Here is a 25,840-nt window from a genome sequence, read left to right on the forward strand (position 1 = left end):
TTTTCAATATTTCTTTTTATTTATATGTTCAGAGAAGGTATATAAATAATGATAATAGTTCATTATGGGAATAATATAGTAATACAGTTATCTTGGTTTTAAATTCATACTTTTAAGGGCACAAAATCAAAAACTAACATCGGAATATCAAAATAGAGATAATAAAAATGGAGAAAACCAAATTTTCAATTTTTCTTCAGTTTTGTTCGAAAATTTCACCTCTGCCTCCCCCTAATGGGATTTCAGATTTCACGAATGTGTGGAAGACTATCCAAAGACATGAATCACTAATGGGATTTGGGCTGTGTGTAGGACAGAGGTCTGCATCGGACGTTTTCGCTCGAGCGCCAAGTAGTTCATAGCATAATCCGATAGGTAGCGCACATGCATGATGGGTAAAATTGTCACGAGCGATAAATCCTCGAACGGTATAAGCCGAGCGTTAGGCATTCGTTCTTATTACAGTGATGAACTGTGTAGTAACATCATAGATGTTTATCATTTCAAAACTTTGCAGTGTTTAAGTAACCTCTCCATAGTACAACTACAAAACTTGCTTTAAAATGTAATATAAATGTTGTAGGTAAATAGTTTCCCCCCCCCCCCCACACACAGGAGTGATTTTGTTTGTGCCACATCTGATAGAAGTTATTGGATGTACATATAATTATTATAAACGGAGAACACAATCACGATAATGCAAGAACCGTATCAAGTTTTCTAGTAATAATAATAATAATAATAATAATAATAATAATAATAATAATAATAATACTTACTTGCTTTTAAGGAACCCGGAGGTTCATTGCTGCCCTCACATAAGCTCGCCATTGGTCCCTATCCTGAGCAAGATTAATCCAGTCTCTACCCTCATATCCCACCTCCCTCAAATTCATTTTAATATTATCTTCCCACCTACGTCTCGGCCTCCCCAAAGGTCTTTTTCCCTCCGGCCTCCCAACTAACACCCTATATGCATTTCTGGATTCGCCCATACGTGCTACATGTCCTGCCCATCTCAAACGTCTGGATTTTATGTTCCTAATTATGTCAGGTGAAGAATACAATGCGTGCAGCTCTGCGTTGTGTAACTTTCTCCATTCTCCTGTAACTTCATCCCTCTTAGCCCCAAATATTTTCCTAAGAACCTTATTCTCAAACACCTCTCTGTTCCTCTCTCAAAGCGAAAGTCCAAGTTTCACAACCATACAGAACAATCGGTAATATAACTGTTTTATAAATTCTACCTTTCAGATTTTTTGACAGAAGACTAGATGACAAAAGCTTCTCAACCGAATAATAACACGCATTTCCCATATTTATTCTGCGTTTAATTTCCTGCCGAGTGTCATTTATATTTGTTACTGTTGCTCCAAGATATTTGAATTTTTCCACCTCTTCGAAAGATAAATCTCCAATTTTCATAGTTCCATTTCGTAATAATAATAATAATAATAATAATAATAATAATAATAATAATAATAATAATAATAATTAGTGTATCAATCTTTGCGTCTGTAACAGTTGTGCAGCATGATTATTTGTTTTATTATATTTTCTGTGACGTTATCTCTGTACTAATATTGTTATTAATCTACTGCTATATCAATAATATTTTGTAAAACATTTCTACATTGTCGCAGTATATAGGCGGAACACTATGTATGGACCTATCATATTATATATGTGTTACAGTAAATCAAATATTGAATAATTATTAATTAGCAATAATAACTGTATATCGAAGTTTTTCATACTATTTTATTTATAACTTCATGTTCCTGTTTTGGTACGTTCCATTGACTGTTCCATTAAACGTTTCTCATAAACGCAGAAAATAAATCCTTATTTTTACTGTGTGAGCAAAACATATGTGTATCTTATCTATCGCCTTCCATACAAGATAAGACATGTCGGTGACATGACCTTGTACTGTGCTTCTATTTATTACGAGCGAATAACGACCGATCGTATCTCACTCGAGGGTGCGACACTCGACCGAGTTCAAGCGAGTGATTTAACTCCAATGCAGCACGTGTAGGAGTGCAGGACTCTTTAAATAACTCATCTGAATGAAATTCATCCCATAAACATCGAATTTTAAATGTCAATCTCTTGCATGTAGCCCTATTCGTCTTTCAAGGCTTCCCGCGTCCCAAAAACACGTTCCCCATACATCGTACTTAAATTATCTCTTGCCCGTGTACGTTTAGATGTCTTTTTAAGTGTCCCGATCGTGTGAAACACTTCCCACAGACATCGCATTTGAATGGCCTCTCCCCTGTGTGTATGAGGCCATGTCGTTTTAAATGTTCCGGTAACGAGAAACACTTCCCACACACATCGCACTTGTATGACTTCTCCATTGTGTGTGAGAGACCATGTCGTTTTAAATGTTCCGAACGCGAGAAACACTTTCCACAAACTTGGCATTTGTATGAGTTGTCCTTTGAACGTTTGCGGGAGGGCTTTGTAAGTTTCTTCAATCCCGAGAAAAACTCTTCCCAGTCATTGCTTTTTTGTGGTATCTCTTTTGTTTCTGTGGTTGAGTGTTTTTTAATCTCTTTTGTGTGTGTCCGTGAGTGCTTTTTTAAGTGTCCCGATCGCGAGAAACACTTTCCACAAACATCACACTTGAATGGTTTTTCGCCTGTATGTATGAGTCCATGTCGTTTTAAATTTTCCGTTCGCGAGAAACATTGTCCACAGAAATCACATTTGAATGCCTTTTCGCCGGTATGTACGAGTGCATGTCGATTTAAATCTCTCGATTGCGAGAAACGCTTACCACAAACATCACATTTCAATGACTTTTTCAATGTATGAATTCGAAAATGACGTTTCAGAGATTGCTGCGTTACACAAACCTTGTTACATGTATTACACCTGATGGAATCGTGGCTTATGTCACGAATAATTGAACCGTCAGGTCTGTAGCTGTCACTCTGTGTTGTTTTGTCTTCATCACGTGCGATTTCATTCAATTTTGATGACTCAGTCGCCTCAACATTATCCCAAATGCTGAAATGAAAATGAATTATAATAAACACTTGGCAGTGTGTTGTAATCTAAATATATACGAATACATATGAATGTAGATATATCCATCTTGATTACACACCTTTTAACACTGTATCACTTCGGAATATGTATGGTAAGACTTTCCTGTGTTAAATTTCAACGTACCTCGTTAACATGTTTCGACCTATTTATGGGTCATCTCCAGAACTGGTCGTTCTTGGTCTTGGCGCCACTTGTTCTGTTTCTGTGAGGGTGTGTTCCTGTGGTATAGTGTAGAGTCAAAGAGTGTGTGTGTTTTGAAGTTGAGTTGTGTGTTGATAATTTCGTTGGGGTGTGTTTTTGTGTGTCTGTAAATTTCATATTGTTCTAGTGTGTTTAGTTTCTGGCTTTTTGGTTGGATGTGCAGTATTTCCATGTCTGTGTTGATGTCTCTGTGGGTGTGGTTAGCATTTGTGATGTGTTCTGCATATGTGAAGGTGTTTTGTAATTTTGTTATGGCTGTGATGTGTTCTGTGTAACGTGTTTGAAACTATCTGCCTGTCTGTCTTATGTAGAAGTTGTTGGTGTTACATTTGAGTTTGTATACGCCTGTGTGGTTGTATCTGTTTGTTTGTGTCTTGAGATGTTTTTATAGAGTGTTATTTGTTCTGTATGCGATGTTGTAATTTAATGTCTTGAATGAGGTTGCAATTTTGTGTGTTTTTGTTTTCGTATGTTAGTGTGATGTATTTTTTCTGTTCTTGTGTTTGTGTTGTATTCTTATGTTTTTTTGTGATTATGTTTTGTCTTACGTATTATGTTGGGGTTGTATCCGTTTTCTTGTGCTATGTATTTGATTGTGTTTAGTTCTTCGTTGTAATCATGTTGGTTCATTGGTATGTTGAGTAGTCTATGTATCATTGTTCGGAGTGCAGCTTGTTTGTGTTGTGTGGGGTGGTTGAATGTGTTGTGTATGTGTGTTGTTGTTGTTGTGGGTTTTCTCTATACTTTGAATGTGTGTTTGTTGTCTACTTTTGTTATTGTGATGTCTAGAAAATTTATGGATTTGTTGTTTTCAATTTCTAATGTGTAGTGTAGCTTTGGGTGTATTTTGTTTATATATTGATGTAGGTTTTGGATCTGTCTTTTGTGTCCTTTGTATAGTATTAGACCTTATGTGGCACAATGGCAGAGAGTTTCCTGGTAAGATTTACTATGGGGCCTGATTTATAAACACACTAATAATATTACCTAATTTTATTAGACTCGTAAAAATAATTTTTGTTTTACTCAATTCTGTTTCGTAAATATTCTAGACAACACATAAAATACCCACACTAATATTACTTCATTACTCAGTTCATTCTGTATGGAGTTACGTCGCAGATGGTCATGGAAGGTTTAAAATAGCTACTGAAGCTTTCCTGGCGACGTGATATTCGAAATTTTCTCGGGCTTCCAGCCAGGTCATAAGTTGGTGATCCACCGACGAGGGTACCCTCAGATATCATTTAACCCTGAAGATGAGGAAGATGAACATCCTCGAAACGTCGGTGGATTACCAACTTATGACCTGGCTGGAAGCCCGAGTAAATTTCGAATTATGCAAGGTTTAGTTTGGTTGCATTGTGTTTGGGAGTATAACGTTAGTAGCCAGCGTGAAGAAACTATTTGAGGTTAAGTCTGACAAGCATACTGAAGTATTGGTTCTCTTTAGGTTTTTTATGTGGTACTTTAAAAAGAACCCTTCTTCATAAAACGAGGAAGGAGACATTACTAAAATTTTATAAAGCAATGGCAGTCCCAATGCTGCTATATGGATCCGAATGTTGGACCTTAACAAAGAAACTAAAAGAATACCGATCGAAATGAAATTTTTACATTCAGCTGCAAGTAAAAAAAACTCGCAGACAGTTAGTTAGTTAGTGGGGTTTAAAAAGGGCGCGTCAGCTACTATCGCTATTTGCGCCCTTAACTAAAATCATTAACTAAACACGAACACAATACAATAACCAGAATGCTTAAAAGAACTAAAAAGCGTTGTCACGGTTAAAACGAGGCAAACAAATGCAGTTTCAACAAGGTGAAGCATAAAAACCATAAAAGTGAGAAGTTCTCAGACTCTAAGTAGTATTTACAAAGAAACAACAAAACAAATGACACCAGAGATAAATTATCTAGCGCATTTATAAAATGTCCGGATGAAAAAGGTCCGTATGTCAAATTTGTTAAAATCGTACACTAAAAAATGTAACCTCCGGATGTAAAGAGTCCGGAGGATAACTAAAACGGGTCATTAAAAAACTACATCACCCTGTCAAGTCCTGTATTCGATAAAAATCTCAGAACTGCACTTGTACAATTAAAATCATTTCTAAGGGCGTCACGTAGAGTTGGCCGAATTCCATACTGCCGACAGACACGGTCGTATTTTCTACACCGTAATAAAAAATGTTCCACGGTCAGTGGAACATGGCATATATCACACTCCGGCTGAGGCTCGCCACGTAGGAGATGGCCATGCCATCCTCTCGTATGTCTATTGCATTCACAATTGGCATGAGAGGATTTCATCATTTAAATTTCCCTGTCTCATAAGACAAAATCGTCTCATTGATTTTATTGACGTGAAGCTATCCTAAAGTTTTATTCAAGGTCATGTATTTTCTGTAGTAATGTCACGAGAGGTCTGAGATCCGCCGATAAATCCACGAGCGAAGCGAGTGGATTTATCTGGGAAATCTCAGACCTCGAGTGATATTTATTAGGACTGTGTCTTAGTGAAACTTACAGCAGAGTTCGTATAGGCCATTTTCTATCTGATTCTTTTCCAATTCACTGCGGGCTAAAGCAGGGAGATGCACTATCAACTTTACTTTTTAACTTCGCTCTAGAATATGCCATTAGGAAAGTTCAGGATAACAAAGATGGTTTGGAATTGAACGGGTTACATCAGCTTCTTGTCTATGCGGATGACGTGAATATGTTAGGAGAAAATCCACAAACAATTAGGGAAAACGCGGAAATTCTTGTTGGAGCAAGTAGAGCGATAGGGTTGGAAGTAAATCCCGAAAAGACTAAGTATATGATTATGTCTCGTGACCAGAATATTGTACGAAATGGAACTATAAAAATTGGAGATTTATCTTTCGAAGAGGTGGAAAAATTCAAATATCTTGGAGCAACAGTAACAAATATAAATGACACTCAGGAGGAAATTAAACTCAGAATAAATATGGGAAATGCGTGTTATTATTCGGTTGAGAAGCTTTTGTCATCTAGTCTTCTGTCAAAAAGTCTGAAAGTTAGAATTTATAAAACAGTTATATTACCGGTTGTTCTTTATGGTTGTGAAACTTGGACTCTCACTTTGAGAGAGGAACAGAGATTAAGGGTGTTTGAGAATAAGGTTCTTAGGAAAATATTTGGGGCTAAGAGGGATGAAGTTACAGGAGAATGGAGAAAGTTACACAACGCAGAGCTGCACACATTGTATACTTCACCTGACATAATTAGGAACAAAAAATCCAGACGTTCGAGATGGGCAGGACATGTAGCACGTATGGGCGAATCCAGAAATGCATATAGAGTGTTAGTTGGGAGGCCGGAGGGAAAAAGACGTTTGGGGAGGCCGAGACGTAGATGGGAAGATAATATTAAAATGGATTTGAGGGAGGTAGGATATGATGGTAGAGACTGGATTAATCTTGCTCAGGATAGGGACCAATGGCGGGGTTATGTGAGGGCGGCAATGAACCTCCGGGTTCCTTAAAAGCCAGTAAGTAAGTAAGTAAGTAAGTAAGTAAGTAAGTAAGTAAGTAAGTAAGTAAGTAAGTAAGTAAATAAGTAAGTAACTATTTCGTGAATAAAATAAAAATTTAAATAATATATCCCTGAAATTCGATCACAAAATGTTAATAATTGTATATTAACGAATACTTAACCTATTCAAACATTGTGAAGTTGAAATACTCGTAGATGAATATCGATTAATGCAATAAAGAAATTCGATGTTATTATTCAGTAATGCCAATTGCGAAAAGCGAAATACAGGTTTAACAATGTTAATTACATGTACTGCACTTTTCTCTTATTATTATAACAAATACATTTTTATTATCTGCTGAAATCATAATTTAATTTAACAGTTAGAGTGGGGACAGCTATATACCAATGCTTATGTACACACAGCGAGATATGTTGCTACACAGTGAAGCCATCTCTGTATAGATAGGCCTAATGAAAACACGAATTTTATTACGCCATACGAAAGGCAGTTTGATGAAATACATTATTACTATGCAAGGTCTGTGAGTTTGATATGCGATTATGTTACATAAATTTGAACGTCTATTAATTGTTTAATTTCAATACAAATGTTATAGGCTACAATTATATATGTTATGTTACCTGTAAGCAGGACCAATGTCAGCTGTGCCTTGTTTCGACCGTTACTTATAATGAGTGCTACACGAAAGCATTTTTTATAGCTCGACAAACGCATTCTCGCTGTAGTGTGTAACGGAACTAAAGCTGCATCTACACCGTTCAATATTCCAATCGCGTATGCGTGCAATCTGGGAAGAATATTGAAACAATTAAGTTTAAAAGGTACGTTCAATTAAGATGCATAAAGATTTTGTGTCTACATTGGTGCGCCGTTTTGAACGTGGTCTTCACTGCGTAAATATATTAATTCATCTATACTAATAATAATTCAGTAGCCGAAATTTTTCTGGTAATTTTCGATTTTCCAAAAATAATTGATCCTAACATATATAATTAACTACCCTGAAACCGAAAATCGCTTTTTTGAAATTTTTGTTTGTATGTCTGTCTGTATGTTTGTTACCTTTTCACGCGATAATGGCTGAACGGATTTCGATGAAAATTGAAATATAAATTAACTTCGTTGTAACTTAGATTTAAGGTAAATGGCATTCAAAATACATCATTTAAAAGGGGAGTTATAAGGGGGCCTGAATTAAATAAATCGAAATATCTCTCTTATTATTGATTTTTTAAAAAATGTTACATAACAAAAGTTTCTTTAAAAATAATTTACGATAAGTTTTATTCCTTGAAAATTTTTGATAGGACTGATATTTAATGAGATAAATGAGTTTTAAAATTAAAATAACTGCCATCTAAGGCCGTGTAATGAAGTAAAAAACAAATGACTTCGTCTATAAGGGGCCTTGGACAGCAACAATCGAAAGCTATGAAAGATAGCCTACAGAGAATGTTTGTGTTTGTATGAAGTAATATCGGAAGCTAAATTAACCGATTTGTATAATTAATTATTATTTCACCATTGGAAAGTGTAGTTTCTCTAGATTGACATAATGCTATAATGTTATTACAGTAACTTCTGATATAATATAATATAATATAATATAATATAATATAATATAATATAATATAATTAATATAATATAATATAATATAATTTACCGGTAATATAATATAATATTATATAATATAAATTAAGTTATTTGAAGGGTTCAGAACCATAGTGGGCCAAGCGCCATTTACTGAATACGTAGAAAACAAGGGTTAAAATTAAGTTATTACCATAATTCAATAGAAACCTATAACAAGTAAAATAAAATATACACATTAAATCTAAATGATGTCAATCTTCATTAAACTATGGTTGCATGTAATAAAAATTAAGAAACATGTTAAAGGAATTGTCATTTGCACCAAATGAATGTCTCTGGACCAAAATGATCGCATTTTAATTATTTGGATGCAATTTAAATTAAGTAACATATTAAACGATTTATCCTTCTATCAAACACGAATGTTCCCTGGATCAAATGTCCTATTTTAATTATGTAATTACTTTATATTTATTTCTAACAGGTGCAGCGGAGCGCACGGGTACGGCTAGTATTAAATATCAATCTTGCATTCATTGCTTTAAAGTTGAAAGAAAATTTTAACCATGTAGTTGCATCTTAATATATTCATGATCATAAATTTACGGGGAAACAGTTGGCGACAACGACTAAACAAAAGAACGACCATGCGACAAATTGTAGCGATAAATCTAGCTGCAGAAATTATCGCAAAGTCTGGCTGTGATTGGTTGGAATTCAAAATTTCATTACACTTCATTGGTCGAAAATGGAATGATGTCGTATAAACGAAATAGTCGATATAAATTTCATATAACACGGCTTCAGATACTAGGACTGATGAATTAATTTCTCAAAAATATAACTCAATTTGGCACACGTCAATTCTACTAACTAGATATGAGTTTAGAATGAGAATAAAGTAAATAAAATATATATTTTCTAAACTTGATGAGACCGAGAACGCGGCCAACCATCCCACTGTCTATATATATAGTCACGAAGCTTGAGTTTATGAGGGTGCTAGGAACAATATACTGTGCGGATACTATTTCGCATTGTCTGTGATGAGGCGATAGTAGCGATCCTAGTGATTAGCAAATATCTATGGATGCATATTTACTACGTACTGAGCTTCGCGACTGTATATACTAGACTGTGACCATCGCTTTACCTTCCCCTCCCCTTCTGCTGTACTCAAACGCAGGCGACACTGCGTTACGTTGAAAGATTTATTTTAACGGTTTTCGCAGTTATTCAATTGAAATTCATGGCTATACGGTGTAATTCTCCAAAAAAAAAAAAAAAAAAATTCATATAATTTGTACGTATCTGCTTGTATAACAATCAGCCCCTTCTCTAGGAGCGTTATCGCAATAGACCGCTGTAAACATTAATCAAAGACTATTTTTTTTTTCCTGCTTAACAATGCTTCATGGAAACACAAATGTAATATTTGATATTTATTTGTCAATCAACTTTACAATTCACAGTTATGGTGGACCTTCACATTTCTGTTTTTCGATCCACCATCCCTTTAATACATATAACTCTTTTCTATTGATGTATTCTTTGCCGAGAACTTCTTGATTTTTCCAACGTTCTGTTATGACTGAATTGCTGTATGTCCTTCCCCCTCTATCCTCTTCTATTCTTTCCCTCTTACCTAGGCTGTCTCCCTTCCATTTCTCGCTCACCTATTAGATATTACATATTCCTTCCTTAATAATTTGCGTTATTTATTTATTTTCTTCTCTACCCTCGAATCCTACCTACTCTTAAGTATTGTTTTCCCGCTATTTTCTCCTACATTACTTTCTGACTTTTCTGTTTACTCTTATTTACAACACTTTTTTTTATCACTTTCTTTTCGCTTCACTCCTAAATTTCCTATTTTATTACCTCTTTCCATATATTTATTTCTATAACACTCCTACAGTTGAAGTAACCCTGGTACTACTCCCAGCCCATAACACTGAAAAATACAAATGTAATAAAAGTTTGGTTATACTTAACATGTAGAATCACCCCTTACATTTTGGTGCACTGGTCCCTTTCCATCTCGTATACATGTATATGGTGTAAAATTCGTTATTTTGTTCGATCATGTGGCAACAAATCTTGGCCCAAATTTATACTTGGCAACTCTGTCACAATTTAAAATTAGAAATATTAGGAAACGTGTGAATGCAGGATTATCCCGAGGTCAAGATTGACTTTCCATAAACTCTGCATTCAGAAATGAAGGCGTGTATCTGTAGACACTAGAATCCCTCTTAACTGGCATCAAACAGACCAGGCTAGTTCCGGATACGAGATTTTGCCGGATAATTGAATTAAAACCGGTGTATACAAAAAAAGTTCGCATTTCATGGTGCCAAATGTTGAAACTGCAGCAATGTGAAGCTTATTTCTCTATCACTTGCTCGTAACTTAATGAACATAAAAACTATGTGAATTTTCTTTATTAAGACATATCGCACAATACAAATTAGACACTAATTTGAGGTTAGAAAATTCACTAAAATTTAAAGTTCGTGCCATGTTCCTAATGTGGTAACACTGACGGACCGAACATATCTAAATAAACATAAAAACTGTGTGGATTTTTTTTTTTTGTTAAAACATACCATACAACACAAATAATAAACTAATTTTAGGTTCAAAAAGTAACTGAAAATGAAAGTTCGTACGGACTTCCTAACGTTGCAAAACTGACAGCCCAGTGTCTGGCAATGTGGCACATTTAAACTTTTTTGGCTTAGCCGAAAGTGCGGTTGTTTTGGTATTGCCGGTTACGAGGAATTTCACTGTATCAACTCTCGCATTACGCCACATTTTACTCAGATAACGCATATAAATTAATTGATGAACTAGTGGACTTACTCGTGTTAAATATGTAATATTTGTCCGGCTTATAGCTGTTTCAGTGCTTCACGCACCATCATCAGAGCCTACTAGATCGCGGCGTCATCTCGAACTTCTCTGACTGTTAGAGGGGTGTGTTTTATTGTTGGAAGGTGTTGAAGTGTGGAGTCGAATAGTGTGTGTGTACTGAAATTGATCTGTGTGTTGAGGATTTGATCGGGGTGTGTTTTAGTGTGTCTGTATATTTCGTATTGTTCTAGTGTGTTGAGTTTTTGGTTCTTGGGTTGTGTGTGTAGGATTTCCATGTCCGTATTTATGTTATTGTATGTATGGTTAGTATTACATATTTAACACGAGTAAGTCCACTAATTCATCAATTAATTATATTCAAGTGTTAAAAGTGCTGTACGCAAGATTCAAAATGGCATATAAATTACCTCTGTCGTGCGTGTACGCGTATATGTTGGTCCAGCCTACCCTTAAGAGGGAAACATTTTCCACAGACATCACATTTGAAAGGTTTTTCACCTGTGTGTAGAAATTTATGAGTTCTCAGACTTCCAGAGTTAGGATAACTCTTTCCGCATACATCGCATATAAATGGTTTCTCTCCTGTGTGTAGGCGTTTATGTCTTGTAAGGCTTACAATGTCCGAAAAAGTCTTTCCACAAACATCGCATATAAATGGTCTCTCGCCTGTGTGTTGGCGGGAGTGAATTTTTAGTTTCCATTTCGAGAAATGCAAACCGCACACATTACATTTGAAAGAATTTTTGTCGCTGTGTATGAGTGAGTGTTCCTTTAAGTGTGTCGAGTGTGAGAAAAACTTTCCGCACAGATCGCATTTGAATGGCCTCTCCCCTGTGTGTATTCTAAGGTGATGTTTCAGATTACACATATGAGAAAAACGATCTCCACAAAAATGACATAGGAATGGCCTCTCCCCTGTATGAATTCGAGAGTGACCTTTTAGACCTCCTGATTGGGAGAAACACAATCCGCATACATCGCATGTGAATGGCCGTTCGCCCGTATGTAAGCGTTCATGATTCTTTAGAATAGACACTTGTCTGAAAGACTTTCCACAAACTTCACAAAGAAACGGCTTTTCGCTTGTATGTAGGCGTGCATGTGATTTCAAAGAACTCAAATGAAATAAACACTTCCCACAGACATCGCATTTGAATGTGTTTTGGACTCTATGAATTCGAACATGACGTTTCAGAGATTCCGGAGTTTGAAAAAGCCTGCTACATATATTGCACTCGATAGAATCATTAACTGAACCAACAAGGCTACAGCTGCTACTCTGTGTCAATTTTTCTTCATCACAAGCAACCCTGTCGCGTTCTGATGAATCACTCTTCTCAACATCATCGGCAATGCTGAAATGAAAATTTATTATTTTAAACAATATCCATTGATATCCAAATACAGGACCATTCACGAAAAGTTACAGCCACTTAAGGAGCTTAGTTCCAAAGAAATTTTCAGCAAAAAGTGTCAATATTCTCAGAGTCACATTAATTTGAAGTTGTTATAAAATATTTTTTTCTTTAGTAGTAAGGGTAAAAGAATATTGCAAAAAGAGAATGAACTAATCAGAAATGTCATTTTTTAATTGGATGAACTAAACTAAAAATGTGTTCTTGATTCCTTAAGGTACGGTCACATGTCGCTACTTTTGCAAAGCTGCAGTACAAAAAACTGCGCAACTCTTGTACTGCGATGTGTGAACAACGGTGCAACCCGAAAAGTAGCGGCTGACGAACCTGCTGCCCGCTACTTTTCCATGCTGCGCGCAGCTTAAAAGTAGCGACGTGTGAACAGGGTTCTCAGGGTTGCAGCCGCAGCATTTTTGATATCGGTTTTGTTGAAACTTTTGCTGCGGTTGCGACCAGTGTTACCACCCAAATGTGCCAATGATACTTTTATTGTTTGGAAGTATTTTAATTTAGATGTGATGAAAATAAATTATTTATAACATTTATTAAATGCACAACACAGTCTGAGCATATTTTCTGACGATATAATTCACTTTTTTAATTTTCTGTAGTGTAGTTTCAAACAGGAGGGTTGCCAACATTGATTACGGGAATATGCTGTTGGTTATCATCAGGGAAAGGATTTATATGTAAATACATATTTACTTATAAAGCTAATATAATTTATATTTTGCATTATCTTTATGTTTCACAATGTGTAGGGTTGAAAAATCCTACTTTTATTTTCCATATTTTTCCATATTTTAGAGTTTAGTACATATTTTCGTTAATTTCCATATATTTTCCATATTTCATATAAAACAGTCCATATTATATTAGGTTTAACAATAAAACAAAACAAAATTCCATTAACTTTTAAAAATACATTTCAACAATAGAGATTTAAACACATGTTCAGTAATCCCTTTAACATCAGAGTTATTTGAAAATTAGCAGTCCTATCAACAATGGGAAAGTAAGTTACAAAACTGTATTAATTTAATTTAAAATTTTTAACAGACTTCAGTTGTGCAGCTCAACAGTTAAATGCCAGTCAGAGTACACATAGGTTCAGTTTTGTAAATCATACTATAAAGACGGTAAATATGCCAAAAGTACGTCATTCAGTCAATTTAAAATCAAAACTAACAAGTTACATTTCAGAATTTAAAGAAGATGGTTTATCAACTGACAATAAAATATTATTTTGTAATTTGTGTCAGTGTGCAGTATCATCTACACAAAAGTTCCTGGTGCAACAACACATTACAACTAGTAAACATCAGGCCAACAAACAACTAAATTCCAAGCAGAGACAATTGTTTTTAACACAACCAACAACATCGAATGTAAGATCTGAGTTTAACATCGACCTGTGCCGTTCTCTCATCTCTGCTGATATTCCTCTCTACAAACTAAAGAATAAGGTCTTCAGGGAATTCCTTGAAAAATATACTCAACATACAATCCCGGATGAGTCAACACTTAGGAAGACGTATGCTCCATCCATCTACGATGAGACAATACAGAAGATAAGAGATGAAATTAAAGATAGTTCAATTTGGGTTTCCATTGATGAGACTCCCGACAAAGAAGGTAGACTTGTTGGTAATGTAGTTATCGGTTTGTTAAGTGAACAATATTCTGAACGAATTCTTTTACATTGTGATGTTCTAGAAAAGTGCAATAACAAAACTATAGTTAAACTGTTCAACGAAGCTATGGGTATCCTGTGGCCAAAGGGTATTATGTACGATAATGTGTTATTCTTTATTAGCGATGCTGCCCCTTATATGGTCAAAGCTGGACAAGCATTATCTGTTGTATATCCTAAATTGACTCATTTTACTTGTGTGGCGCATGCATTTCATCGTGTGGCAGAAGTGGTCAGAGACAATTTCCCTAAAGTAGATTTGTTGATTTCATCAGTGAAAAAAGTATTTCTCAAAGCTCCCAGTAGAGTTAACGTGTTGAAAGAAATGTACCCTGAAATTCCATTGCCACCAAAGCCAATTTTAACTAGATGGGGTACATGGCTAGAAGCAGTTGAATATTATGCCGAACATATAGACTCTATTAACAATGTTCTCCTTGCATTGGACTCTGAAGATGCAGTCTCAATTGATACTGCGAAAACAGTTACCTGTGACATAAGTGTGAAGAATGACTTAGCTCACATTCAGCATACATTTTCATGCATCATAAAAACGCTCAAAAGTCTCCAAAATAGGCACCTTTCACTATCTGAAAGTTTTGAAATTATAAATAGTACTGTGGAACAACTGAATCGTGGTAGAGGTAAAGTTACAGATGCAGTAAGAGCTAAGGTGGACACTGTACTTTCAAAAAACCCTGGATATGAAGAACTACAAAAGGTTGTTGCTGTGATGAGTGGTGAATCAACAGTGAAGATTAACTTGGACTTATCCCCAGCAGACATTGTGAAATTGAATTATGTACCAGTTACTTCTTGTGACGTCGAACGCTCTTTTAGTCAGTATAAATCTATCCTCAGAGACAATAGAAGAAGATTCACTTTTCAGCACTTGAAAGAAATGTTTGTAACCTATTGTTATGGTAACAGACAATAAAAATTGTGTTTTGTTGAAACTACATTGGAAGATAAGGTACGTCCATTATATTTTTTGTTTAGTTTGATTAAAATGTACCAATATTTAACGTACATAGTCATTTTTTTATAATTTTAAGTCCATATTTAATTCCATATTTTGGTAAAAATCCATATTTAATTCCATATTTTGGTAAAAATAACTACATATATATTTACATATTTCATATATTTTTAGTCCATATAAATCCGTTCCCTGGTTATCATTTAAGTATATAGGCGTTTTTAAAAGCTTCATAGTAAAAATAATGCCAATTTCTGAATACTAGTTAGGACAGAAAATAAAATAATAGATAAGTAAACTTTCGTATGAGTTTCTTAATAATGCGAACATAACCACAAAATGTATATTGAGAAGTCAACACGGAGTTGGAAACCTGCAGCATGATTGCGGCTGCAAAAGTAGCACCAGCGAATAGGGATTATAAAGAATGGACACTTCGCGTCGGTACCTTTTATGTAGCCGGACCGATTTCAATGGCCTTCAAGCCAGCTAGAGCGTCAGATTCTGCTTTCTCCCTAGAGTTGGCGCTGACATCACACCAGCTAGCAGTCGACACAGCGGAAATATAACACATATAATTAATACATCTAGGTACATTATGTACTCAAATAAAATAAATTGGATCCGTAAAATAATAAATCCTTCATTAACTGTAATGTCTAGTCTCTCGAGTTCCTTTATAATGAGAGTTCAGACGTTGACCCCAACAACAATTAAAATATGTAATGATTTGATAGCGCTGAAAATGGAAAAACAAAACTCTCACGAGAAGTAAAACCATATACCTATTACCTATATTATATTATATTATAAAAATATTAAACGAATTTGATGCTTAATTTTATAATGTATTATATTATTTTATAATATAATTTATGATATCTGAAATATAAAATATTATTATTACAACTAGTTTGTCACTGAGAAATAAGGAAAAGCTGTTAACTTGAATTTATTTGAAGCAAAGCGTTACTGGATTATGCAATGAGGTAGGCGATGTTTGGATCCTGTGTCTCAATTCTATTCTAAATTATTATGTTAGCGTATGCTCGATTACACTACCTCTAGCGCTTGAAAGTGGAACTATCCGCTGGCGCACAGAAAAACAAAACACAGGAAAATTCGCTCAGTGTCCATTCTTTATAATCCCTATTCGCTGGTAGCGCCTTGTGTGTGAACAGACTCGCAACCTCCAGTTGCTACTTTTGCTGCACTCGGGTTGCGCAGCACGAAAAGTAGCGTGCAGTGCGCTACTTTTGGCTTACGTGTGAACACGACACGCAACTTTTGCAGCTGCAGTACAAACGTTGCGCAGCAAAAGTAGCGACGTGTGACCGTACCTTTAGTTCCTTCGTACATATTTTTTTTTCCAAGTTTTAACTAAAATTACATTTTAATTTACAATTCATATTGCATAACGGTCACCTAAGCCCCTTATTAATGATATATATATATATATATATATATATATATATATATATATAAATTCAAATGTTTATTCAAAGGTTATGGTTTAGACACTAAAAATTATATAAAACAAACAATTTATGATTTACATCTTATTAAGTTCTAGTACTAACGTTTTAACCCTCATGGGGCATATTCATGTACAAGATAAGAGCGAATATCTATCAAAATCAATTACAAACTTAACCTCATATTGGAAATAACATTGATCATATTAAAAAGATGATATAAGAAATGTAACATAGTGACAAATACTAATCATAATAGTACATCATGCAACAAGCCTATAATGGTAGTAATTAAGACGCGAGTATGTTTATGAAACTCGCTTGCGCTCGTTTCATAATTTTCATACGAGCGTCTTAATTACCATTATAGTCAAGTTTCATACGACTTTTTATGCTCAACCATACTTCTAACTTGAAATTATTCACAACTATTCATGTTATTCTTATCTTAATGAGGAGCAGAACTGACCTTGTGCAATATCTCGTAAATTGTGAGATGTGCGCAGACGCGAAAGTATTGATTTTTTCCGAGAAACAAATGTCGACATTGACCTTGATATAATCTAGAGAGTAAAATATACATTAATCTTGATATAAACTTGAAATGGAATTAGACATTGAAGAACGATATGACAAATTGAATTATTTTTTTTTAAATATTATTTACAATTAACGCTAATTATTATAGTAACAGAACTGACTTCATTTCAAATATAGGTGATTTATTGTGCAATTGGTGAAATGAATTTGCGGGAATGTGCTTTGTGAAAGGCTGGAAGATGACGGTGAATTGATGTTCATTAGTGTGTTTTTTTTTCGACTGAGTTTAATATTGTATTTGAGATTTCAATTTTATTTTGGATCGATTCTTTAACATAAACTTCTGCGACAGTATTGGATTTCCAGCCTCCGTGACGCTTCAATGAATAGAATAGAAGGAATAGAATGAATAGAATAGAATAATCGATACCTGCGCTTTCATATTGCTGCAATGGTATTTTCTGATTGGTGGAACACCTGAACTTTAATGAATAGGTGTACTTTAATGAGGTACATTAAAGGGCTGCTACCAGGTCTATAATTACTACATTTCGGCATGGTCGAGCATAAAATGTATTAAAACATGACCTTGTCAAATGTTAAAAATCATCGTGAGCTTGCATAACTGTAAATATACTGGGGATCTTGATAGATAGTAATGGCACACAAAGTAAAAACCTTAATACATTGATATCTTGAGTACATTGCACTATTACCAACAAACTTCTTTGATAAAGATGGAGAAAACCTCTGTGAATAATGTGTATCAATATGCTGATATCAGTGGATATTACCCGTGTGTGTTTGTTTTATATAATTATTAATGTATAAGCCATAAGAGTGAATAGACATTTGAATTTATCGAGAAATATTGGAGAGCAAGAACGCTAATGGCTTCGTTGCCAAAGCCCGGCATTAGATAACAACAACAACATTTGAATTTATTGATATATACATACATATATAACATTAAAATTACATTATTCTTACGAACTTTTCACAACAATTGTTACAGATCACTATGAAGCGGATTCCTATGTAATTAAATATTCTTTTTGCGTGTGGTAAAACACAATTAACAAAGTTAAAAATTCAGAACATGAAGTTACAAGTTTAAAACCCGAATTTTATTTCACATAAAAACACATATTTTCACAAAAAAAAATTATGTAAATACATATTTTCAGGAAATCTATTATAAACACATAAATCTTGGAGTTTTTTTACTTAAATAACTTTTCTACAAGAACTTTTAAATATTTTAAAAGTAAATCAACTATATCACTCAGAAGTACGTCATCTTTTTTTAAGAATAATGGTTGCTTCGTGTTTCTAAGCGCTGTGTGGTGTATCCGTGATCCATTTTCGTAATAGTATCGCCTCAAGTTCTGAGAACTGCTAGGCAGCATATCAGTGTTATTATTAGAGAATAAATTAACATGGACAAGGCGGAGAGATCTTGCAACACATAATTAGGAATGTTTATTACTGCTGAAGAATATGCCATTAGGAAAGTTCACGATAACAGGCAGGGTTTGGAACTGAACGGGTTACATCAGCTTCTTGTCTATGCGGATGACGTGAATATGTTAGGAGAAAATCCACAAACAATTAGGGAAAACGCGGAAATTCTTGTTGAAGCAAGTAGAGCGATAGGATTGGAAGTAAATCCCGAAAAGACTAAGTATATGATTATGTCTCGTGACCAGAATATTGTACGAAATGGAACTATAAAAATTGGAGATTTATCCTTCGAAGAGGTGGAAAAATTCAAATATCTTGGAGCAACAGTAACAAATATAAATGACACTCGGGAGGAAATTAAACGCAGAATAAATATGGGAAATGCCTGTCATTATTCGGTTGAGAAGCTTTTGTCATCCAGTCTGCTGTCAAAAAATCTGAAAGTTAGAATTTATAAAACAGTTATATTACCGGTTGTTCTGTATGGTTGTGAAACTTGGACTCTCACTTTGAGAGAGGAACAAAGATTAAGGGTTTTTGAGAATAAGGTTCTTAGGAAAATAATTGGAGCTAAGAGGGATGAAGTTACAGGAGAATGGAGAAAGTTACACAACGCAGACCTGCACGCATTGTATACTTCACCTGAAATAATTAGGAACATAAAATCCAGACGTTTGAGATGGGCAGGACATGTAGCACGTATGGGCGAATCCAGAAATGCATATAGAGTGTTAGTTGGGAGGCCGGAGGGAAAAAGACCTTTGGGGAGGCCCAGACGTAGATGGGAAGATAATATTAAAATGGATTTGAGGGCGGTAGGATATGATGGTAGAGACTGGATTAATCTTGCACAGGATAGGGACCGATGGCGGGCTTATTTGAGGGCGGCAATGAACCTACTATTCCTTAAAAGCCAGTAAGTAAGTAAGTATTGTTGCTGAAGATGATTACATTCCACGCTTTGTTTGTGAAACACAACAGATAAGAGCTCGGGTATGAACATTATTTAATTTTAAAAATCTCTCGCCTCTCGCTCATGTCTATCAAGTAAGGCAATATATCTAGTTGTGATTCCCTGTTATCGGGCTTCGTCAATCGTTATCCTTCAAGATATAATGAAAGATGGTTATTTAAAAAAACGATTTAGCTTTCCTATTAGCAAAATTTAAGCTTTTTGTGTGACACAATAAAAAACTCAAAACATCCAAAAACCTGTTTGAAACAGGAGGTGAGTGCCGTGGAAATGAAACTAGACTCGCTACCAGGTTCAGAACTACAAGTACTAAGGGACAAATTCCAGAATATGTTTGGAAAAAACAGTGGATATAAAAAAATGTGTAAAGTTGCTCAAGTATTGGAGGACATGCCTGTAAGTAAAATTGACGGTGTTTGTATTTGTGACATTCCAGTCTTTAAATATGCACATCTGACGTCCTGTGGTGTGGAAAGATCGTTTTCACAGTATAAGTCGTTGTTCAGAGATGATCGGCATGCATTTTTGATGGAGAATTTGGAGATGACCTTTGTTCACTGCAATTCTCGGCCAATTACTAGCACTCAAGTGTGGTTGGTAGGTACCTAGTAACATTTTTATTTCCAAGCTAAGTAAGGTATTTTTATCATATTAAAAAAATATTTATTTTTATTTTTAGCATATATTTTCGTACTTTTTAGCACATGAAAAATAAATATATTTATATTTTTTAGCACATAAAAATCCGCTCCCTACAGATCACAACACTTCTAGTGACTTGTTTCTTTACAGTTCAGTTTTGCAGCCTAATGTACAGTCTTAAAGAGTTTTCAAGAATGCCGTGATTTGTAACAATTGTGACAAGTTCGTAAGAATAACGTAAGTTGTATTCAAAAATCGAAAAAAAAAAAAATAGTACGAAGGATCTTAATGATATTATACTTCTGAAGAGTTCAGTCTAGTATTCTTTTACCCATGACACAACAGAAAAAAAAATATTTTAAAAACAACTTCAACTGGTAAATCTCAGAATATAATGAGTATAGGATCCATGTTTGTGTGACGTGTTTTGCTCAGAATGTCGTCGGAAATATTCTCCTTAAGCGACGGTAACTCCTAGTGAATCGCCGTGTATATGAGCAATGGATATTAATATCAATAGAACCACACGACTTCACCGGATAACACTCAGCAATATGGAAGGGAATTTGAATTTTAAAAATATTTGCTAACCCTATTATATCAACATCCGTACATCAGAGTTCGTATAGGTCAGTTTCCGTCAGATACGTTTCCAATTCACTGTGGGCTAAAGCAAGCAGATGCACTATCACCTTTACTTTTTAACTTTTCTCTAGAGTATGCCATTAGGAAAGTCCAGCATAACAGAGGGGGTTTGGAATTGAACAGGTTACATCAGCTGCTTGTCTATGTGGATGACGTGAATATGTTTGGAGAAAATCCCCAAACGATTTGGGAAAACACGGGAATTTTACTTAGAGCAAGGAAAGAGATAGGTTTGGAAGTAAATCTCGAAAAGACAAAGTATATGATTGTCTCTCGTGACGACAATATTGTACGAAATGGAAATATAAAAATTGGAAATTTATCTTTTGAAGAGGTGGAAAATTTAAAATGTCTTGGAGGAACAGTAACAAATATAAATGACACGCGGGAGGAAATTAAACACAGAATAAATATGGGAAATGCGTGTTATTATTCGGTTGAGAAGCTTTTATCATCCAGTCTGCTGTCAAAAAATCTGAAAGTTAGAATTTATAAAACAGTTATATTACCGGTTGTTCTATATGGTTGTGAAACTTGAACTCTCACTTTGAGAGAGGAACATAGGTTAAGTGTGTTTGAGAATAAGGTGCTTAGGAAAATATTTGGGGCCAAGAGGGATGAAGTTACAGGAGAATGGAGTAAGTTACATAACACAGAACTGCACGCATTGTATTCTTCACCTGACATAATTAGGAACATTAAATCCAGACGTTTGAAATGGGCAGGGCATGTAGCACGTATGGGCGAATCCAGAAATGCATATAGAGTTTTAGTTGGGAGGCCGGAGGGAAAAAGACCTTTAGGGAGGCCGAGACGTAGATGGGAAGATAATATTAAAATGGATTTGAGGGAGGTGGGATATGATGATAGAGAATGGATTAATCTTGCTTAGGATAGGGATCAATGGCGGGCTTATGTGAGGGTGGCAATGAACCTCCGGGTTCCTTAAAAGCCAGTAAGTAAGTAAGTATTATATCAACATCAGTGGACTGCATGTAAAGCACAGTAGGCATGTTTAGCAGCATTCGAATTGGGTAGCACGGAAAGTAGCAATCTAGCACGCTACAATTAGCTTTTGTGTAAATACGAAGAGAAACAAAAGATTAAACTACAGGAGAAATGTTGTGGAGCAAAAGTAGTGATGTATGAATGTACCTTACATGAAATCCTGACTCTTTGAAGGGTTTAGAATAATAAAACAGCAGTGCCTGTACTAGCAATGATAGTGTGTTAACAGAAATGGCAGTTACAAATGTATTAAATCTTATATAATTTCTCTGTCAAATTTTATTCAGATCCATAACGCCTCTGTTAAGTAAAAAGAGTCCAAGTTATTTTTCTAAAAAAAATGTAATATACTAAGAACTATTAGGGTCGGTATTATAAACGCTGTTTAAACATTACGTTCAGTTTAAATTGAAGTTTTTCATTTTGCTTCGTATTATAATCCTTAACTACCAGTTAATTTTGAGTTAACTGAAGTTTAACTTGATTGGCAGTTCTCCGCCGTTTAAACTGCAGTTCAAGGCTCAACAGTGCAAGATGGAGGTTCCCGCAATATACATGTATAATGCAGATGTTTTCCAAGAACTTATGAGTGACGATATGAAGGGTACACGGGAAAAACGATGAAGGTCCATCAAAAATCGAAATTGAGTTAATAATGCTATCTTATAGTGGAAAAGAAATACTATCATGTGGTGTAGCTGGTAATAAGATATCATCGTTCTTGACATTCCACTACGTCAATTTCTATTAAATACACATATAACAAAGTTGTTGTTTTCTAATGCCAGGCGTTTGACAATAAAGTCATTTGACCTCTTGCACTCCAATATTTTTCAAAGATATTATCATGACTAGCCACTGAAGCACAGATTTTGAGGTGTTCCGAATCCATTTCTTGGTTTGAGTTGCACAATGGGCAGTTAGGGGACTGATATATTCCAATTCTATGCAGGTGTTTGGCCAAACAATCATGGCCTGTTGCCAATCTAAATGCAGCTACAGACGATTTTCGTGGTAAATCGGGAATTAACTGTGGATTTTGATGCAGAGAGTTCCATTTTTTCCCTTGGGATTGAGTTATCAAATTTTGTTTGTTGAAGTCTAAGTATGTAGATTTAATAAATCTTTTCACAGAGTAATATGTAGATTTAGTAACAGGTCTGTAAGTAGCAGTGCTGCCCTTCTTTGCTAAAGATCCGCATTCTCTTTTCCCAGGATTCCACAATGGGATGGTATCCATTGAAATACAATTCTTTTATTGAGTGATATTAATTGAGAGAGCACACATAACAAAGTATTAAGTGCTTAAACTTTAAAATTCGTTTTTCTCGAAACTTTCTAAAATGGACCTTGATCGTTATTCCGGTGTACCCTTCATATGTGAGTGCTCAATACTATTGAATGGCCACGATGGCCAAGAATTTTTCGAAATAGAGTGCACCACTTTGAAATTACATAAATGAACATAAGTTTTAAAACAGATTGAGGTTTTCGAAGCAGACAGTCCTAACCTTCAGAATTAGGCTTATAATCCTAACCTTGTTTCGAAAAATTGAAACTCGGATACAACATGCAACAGAAAAATGAGAAAGTGCAAAAATATGTGTTTTAGGGTTTGAATTTAAAGATTATTTGAAAAGATAAATGATTTCTTTTCTATTTTTGAAAACATTGTTGAATTTCTGCATCAGTCACTAGTTGTGCTGCGCTATTTTTCCTCTGGTAGTAGGCATACTGAAAACGATGGAAGGTTTCGGATGTGACCGTAAATCTACTATAAGCCTAAACCTATTGCGCATTGTACTGTGTGACAGATAGTCTCCTGGTAAGATTTACTATGGGGCCTGATTTATAAACATACTAACAATATTACCTAATTTTACTAGACTCGTAAAAATAATTTTGTTTTACTGAATTCTGTTTCGTAAATATTCTAGACAACACATAAAATACGCACACTAATATTATTACTTCATTACTCAGTTGATTCTGTATGGAGTTACGTCACGGATGGTCATGCATGGTTTAGTTTGGTTGCACTGTGTTTGCGTTAAGAAACTATTTGAGGTTAAGTCTGACGAGCATACTCAAGTACACGGTATTGCTCCTCTTTAAGTTTTTTTATGATACTCTCTCTAATATCGAAGAGCAAAGATGTTTCTTAATGAAGATTCTCCACGAGCATCGGCTATTTTAAATCAATAATATAATTAAACAGTTGCGAAGTTCTTCTTTTCTTTCCTAGCAGTAATACCAATCGTATTCCACTACAGTAGTGATGGGCGAAGTTGTTCTTTTCCCGGAACAGTTCCGACGGTTCCGGTTCCGAAAAAATACTATGTTCCAAATAACAGTTCCGAAATAACAATCACCAGTGGTGATGAGTCGGAGTCGTTCATTGATACGTGCCTTCTCTTTGACTCTTGTTCCTTTTGAGGAATCGTTCAAACGAACGGTACAGGACATAGTATACATTCTTCTCTATAGATGGCATTGCAATGCACATTCGAATCGATTTTGGAAAATTGCTGTGCATGCGGACAGAATTCATTACTAAATTACTAAATTAACACACCATCTAACAACTAATATTACAACTGACGCACACCTGAATGGTGAAATAAACTATAAAGCGGGAATTAACAATTCCCGCGGAATTGAATAGGAATGAATATTACAGATTATTAAATACTTAGTATAACATTACAGATGATTGGCCAGTCTTCCAATTGTCGATATTAAAGTTCGCGCCCCCGCAAGAATTTCAATTTCCATACGTCCCCCTCCAACCACGTGAGAGTTTCAAGTACCAACTTCATCCAACGAAGTTCCAAGTACAACATAAAGAACAACGAGAACAGTGTAACCAACGAGTTAGAAAGAGAAAGATATAGAGTGGTCATTGAGCCGCCATGTTTGAAGAAAATTGAACGACCGTCGGTAATGAACTTATGCGCCCAAAACAAAGTGGTGATAACTGACATTAGAATCGTCAGCTGTCTTAATTTCATTTGCATAAATCAGTTAAACTGAAGTGGAAAAACTTAGTATTTCGTCAAATACGTGCTAGGAACTTAATCTAAACTTATGTATGCTAAATTTAAAACACTTGATCTATTCCTAGAAGGAATGCTTAAAAGAATAACCTAAGCAAAATTGTCATGTAGTATGACAAGAAGTCCTAGCAAATATACTGAAGAAAATGTTAATATTCCTAGGTTCTTTTAAATGCGACCCGAAGATTGCCTATAAAATGAACGAGTATGATTCGGATGATTTTATTAAATTGTTTTCCCAGTCTCTACACGTTGCAAAACTATTTACTATACCATAAGATATAGAATGAAAGTAGGCCCTATCTGTAGTAAACAACCTTTTCCTCCAAGCTTGTAACGTGGGTGAAACATGACAAAACACGCTTTCAGTTTTTTTGTTACAGTAAAGTATAATTATCGAAATGTGAACGTGAGGCCAACAGCCGGCTGGTCTGTCTGAGCCTTTCAAGGGCTGCGGCACCACTGATTATTATTAGTGTATAATTGAGCACCCACGTACAATAATGGGGTAAGTAGTTACGAAATATATTCATACTTACCCCATTATTGCACGTGGGTGCTCAATTATGTTCTTTCATGTCCTTCCAGTCAAAATACTAACAACAATACGATCTACCACAGAGTTTTGCGTTATTTTGGGTGCGAGTGTCGAAATACAATTTTAATATTTCATTGCTATTACTAGGTTT

At 35.1% G+C, this 25,840-nt stretch overlaps 1 protein-coding gene across 2 annotated transcripts in view; it reads right to left on the reverse strand.

Annotated features, from left to right (window-relative positions):
- Positions 1–819: 819 nt before the first annotated feature.
- LOC138691841 (zinc finger protein 723-like) overlaps positions 820–25,840 on the reverse strand; it is a 39,338-nt gene continuing 14,317 nt past the window's right edge. Inside the window, exon 5 of one of the 2 annotated variants that reach the window (XM_069814349.1) lies at positions 820–3,021. In XM_069814349.1, coding sequence (XP_069670450.1) covers positions 2,184–3,021 — 838 coding nt within the window. In that variant the 3' untranslated portion in view covers positions 820–2,183. Of the gene's footprint in view, positions 3,022–10,812; positions 12,617–25,840 lie in introns of those variants that run through there. The other variant, XM_069814348.1, reaches the window with a different exon arrangement.

Source organism: Periplaneta americana, chromosome 16, assembly GCF_040183065.1.
Source record: "Periplaneta americana isolate PAMFEO1 chromosome 16, P.americana_PAMFEO1_priV1, whole genome shotgun sequence".
Classification (NCBI taxonomy): Eukaryota; Metazoa; Arthropoda; class Insecta; order Blattodea; family Blattidae; genus Periplaneta; species Periplaneta americana.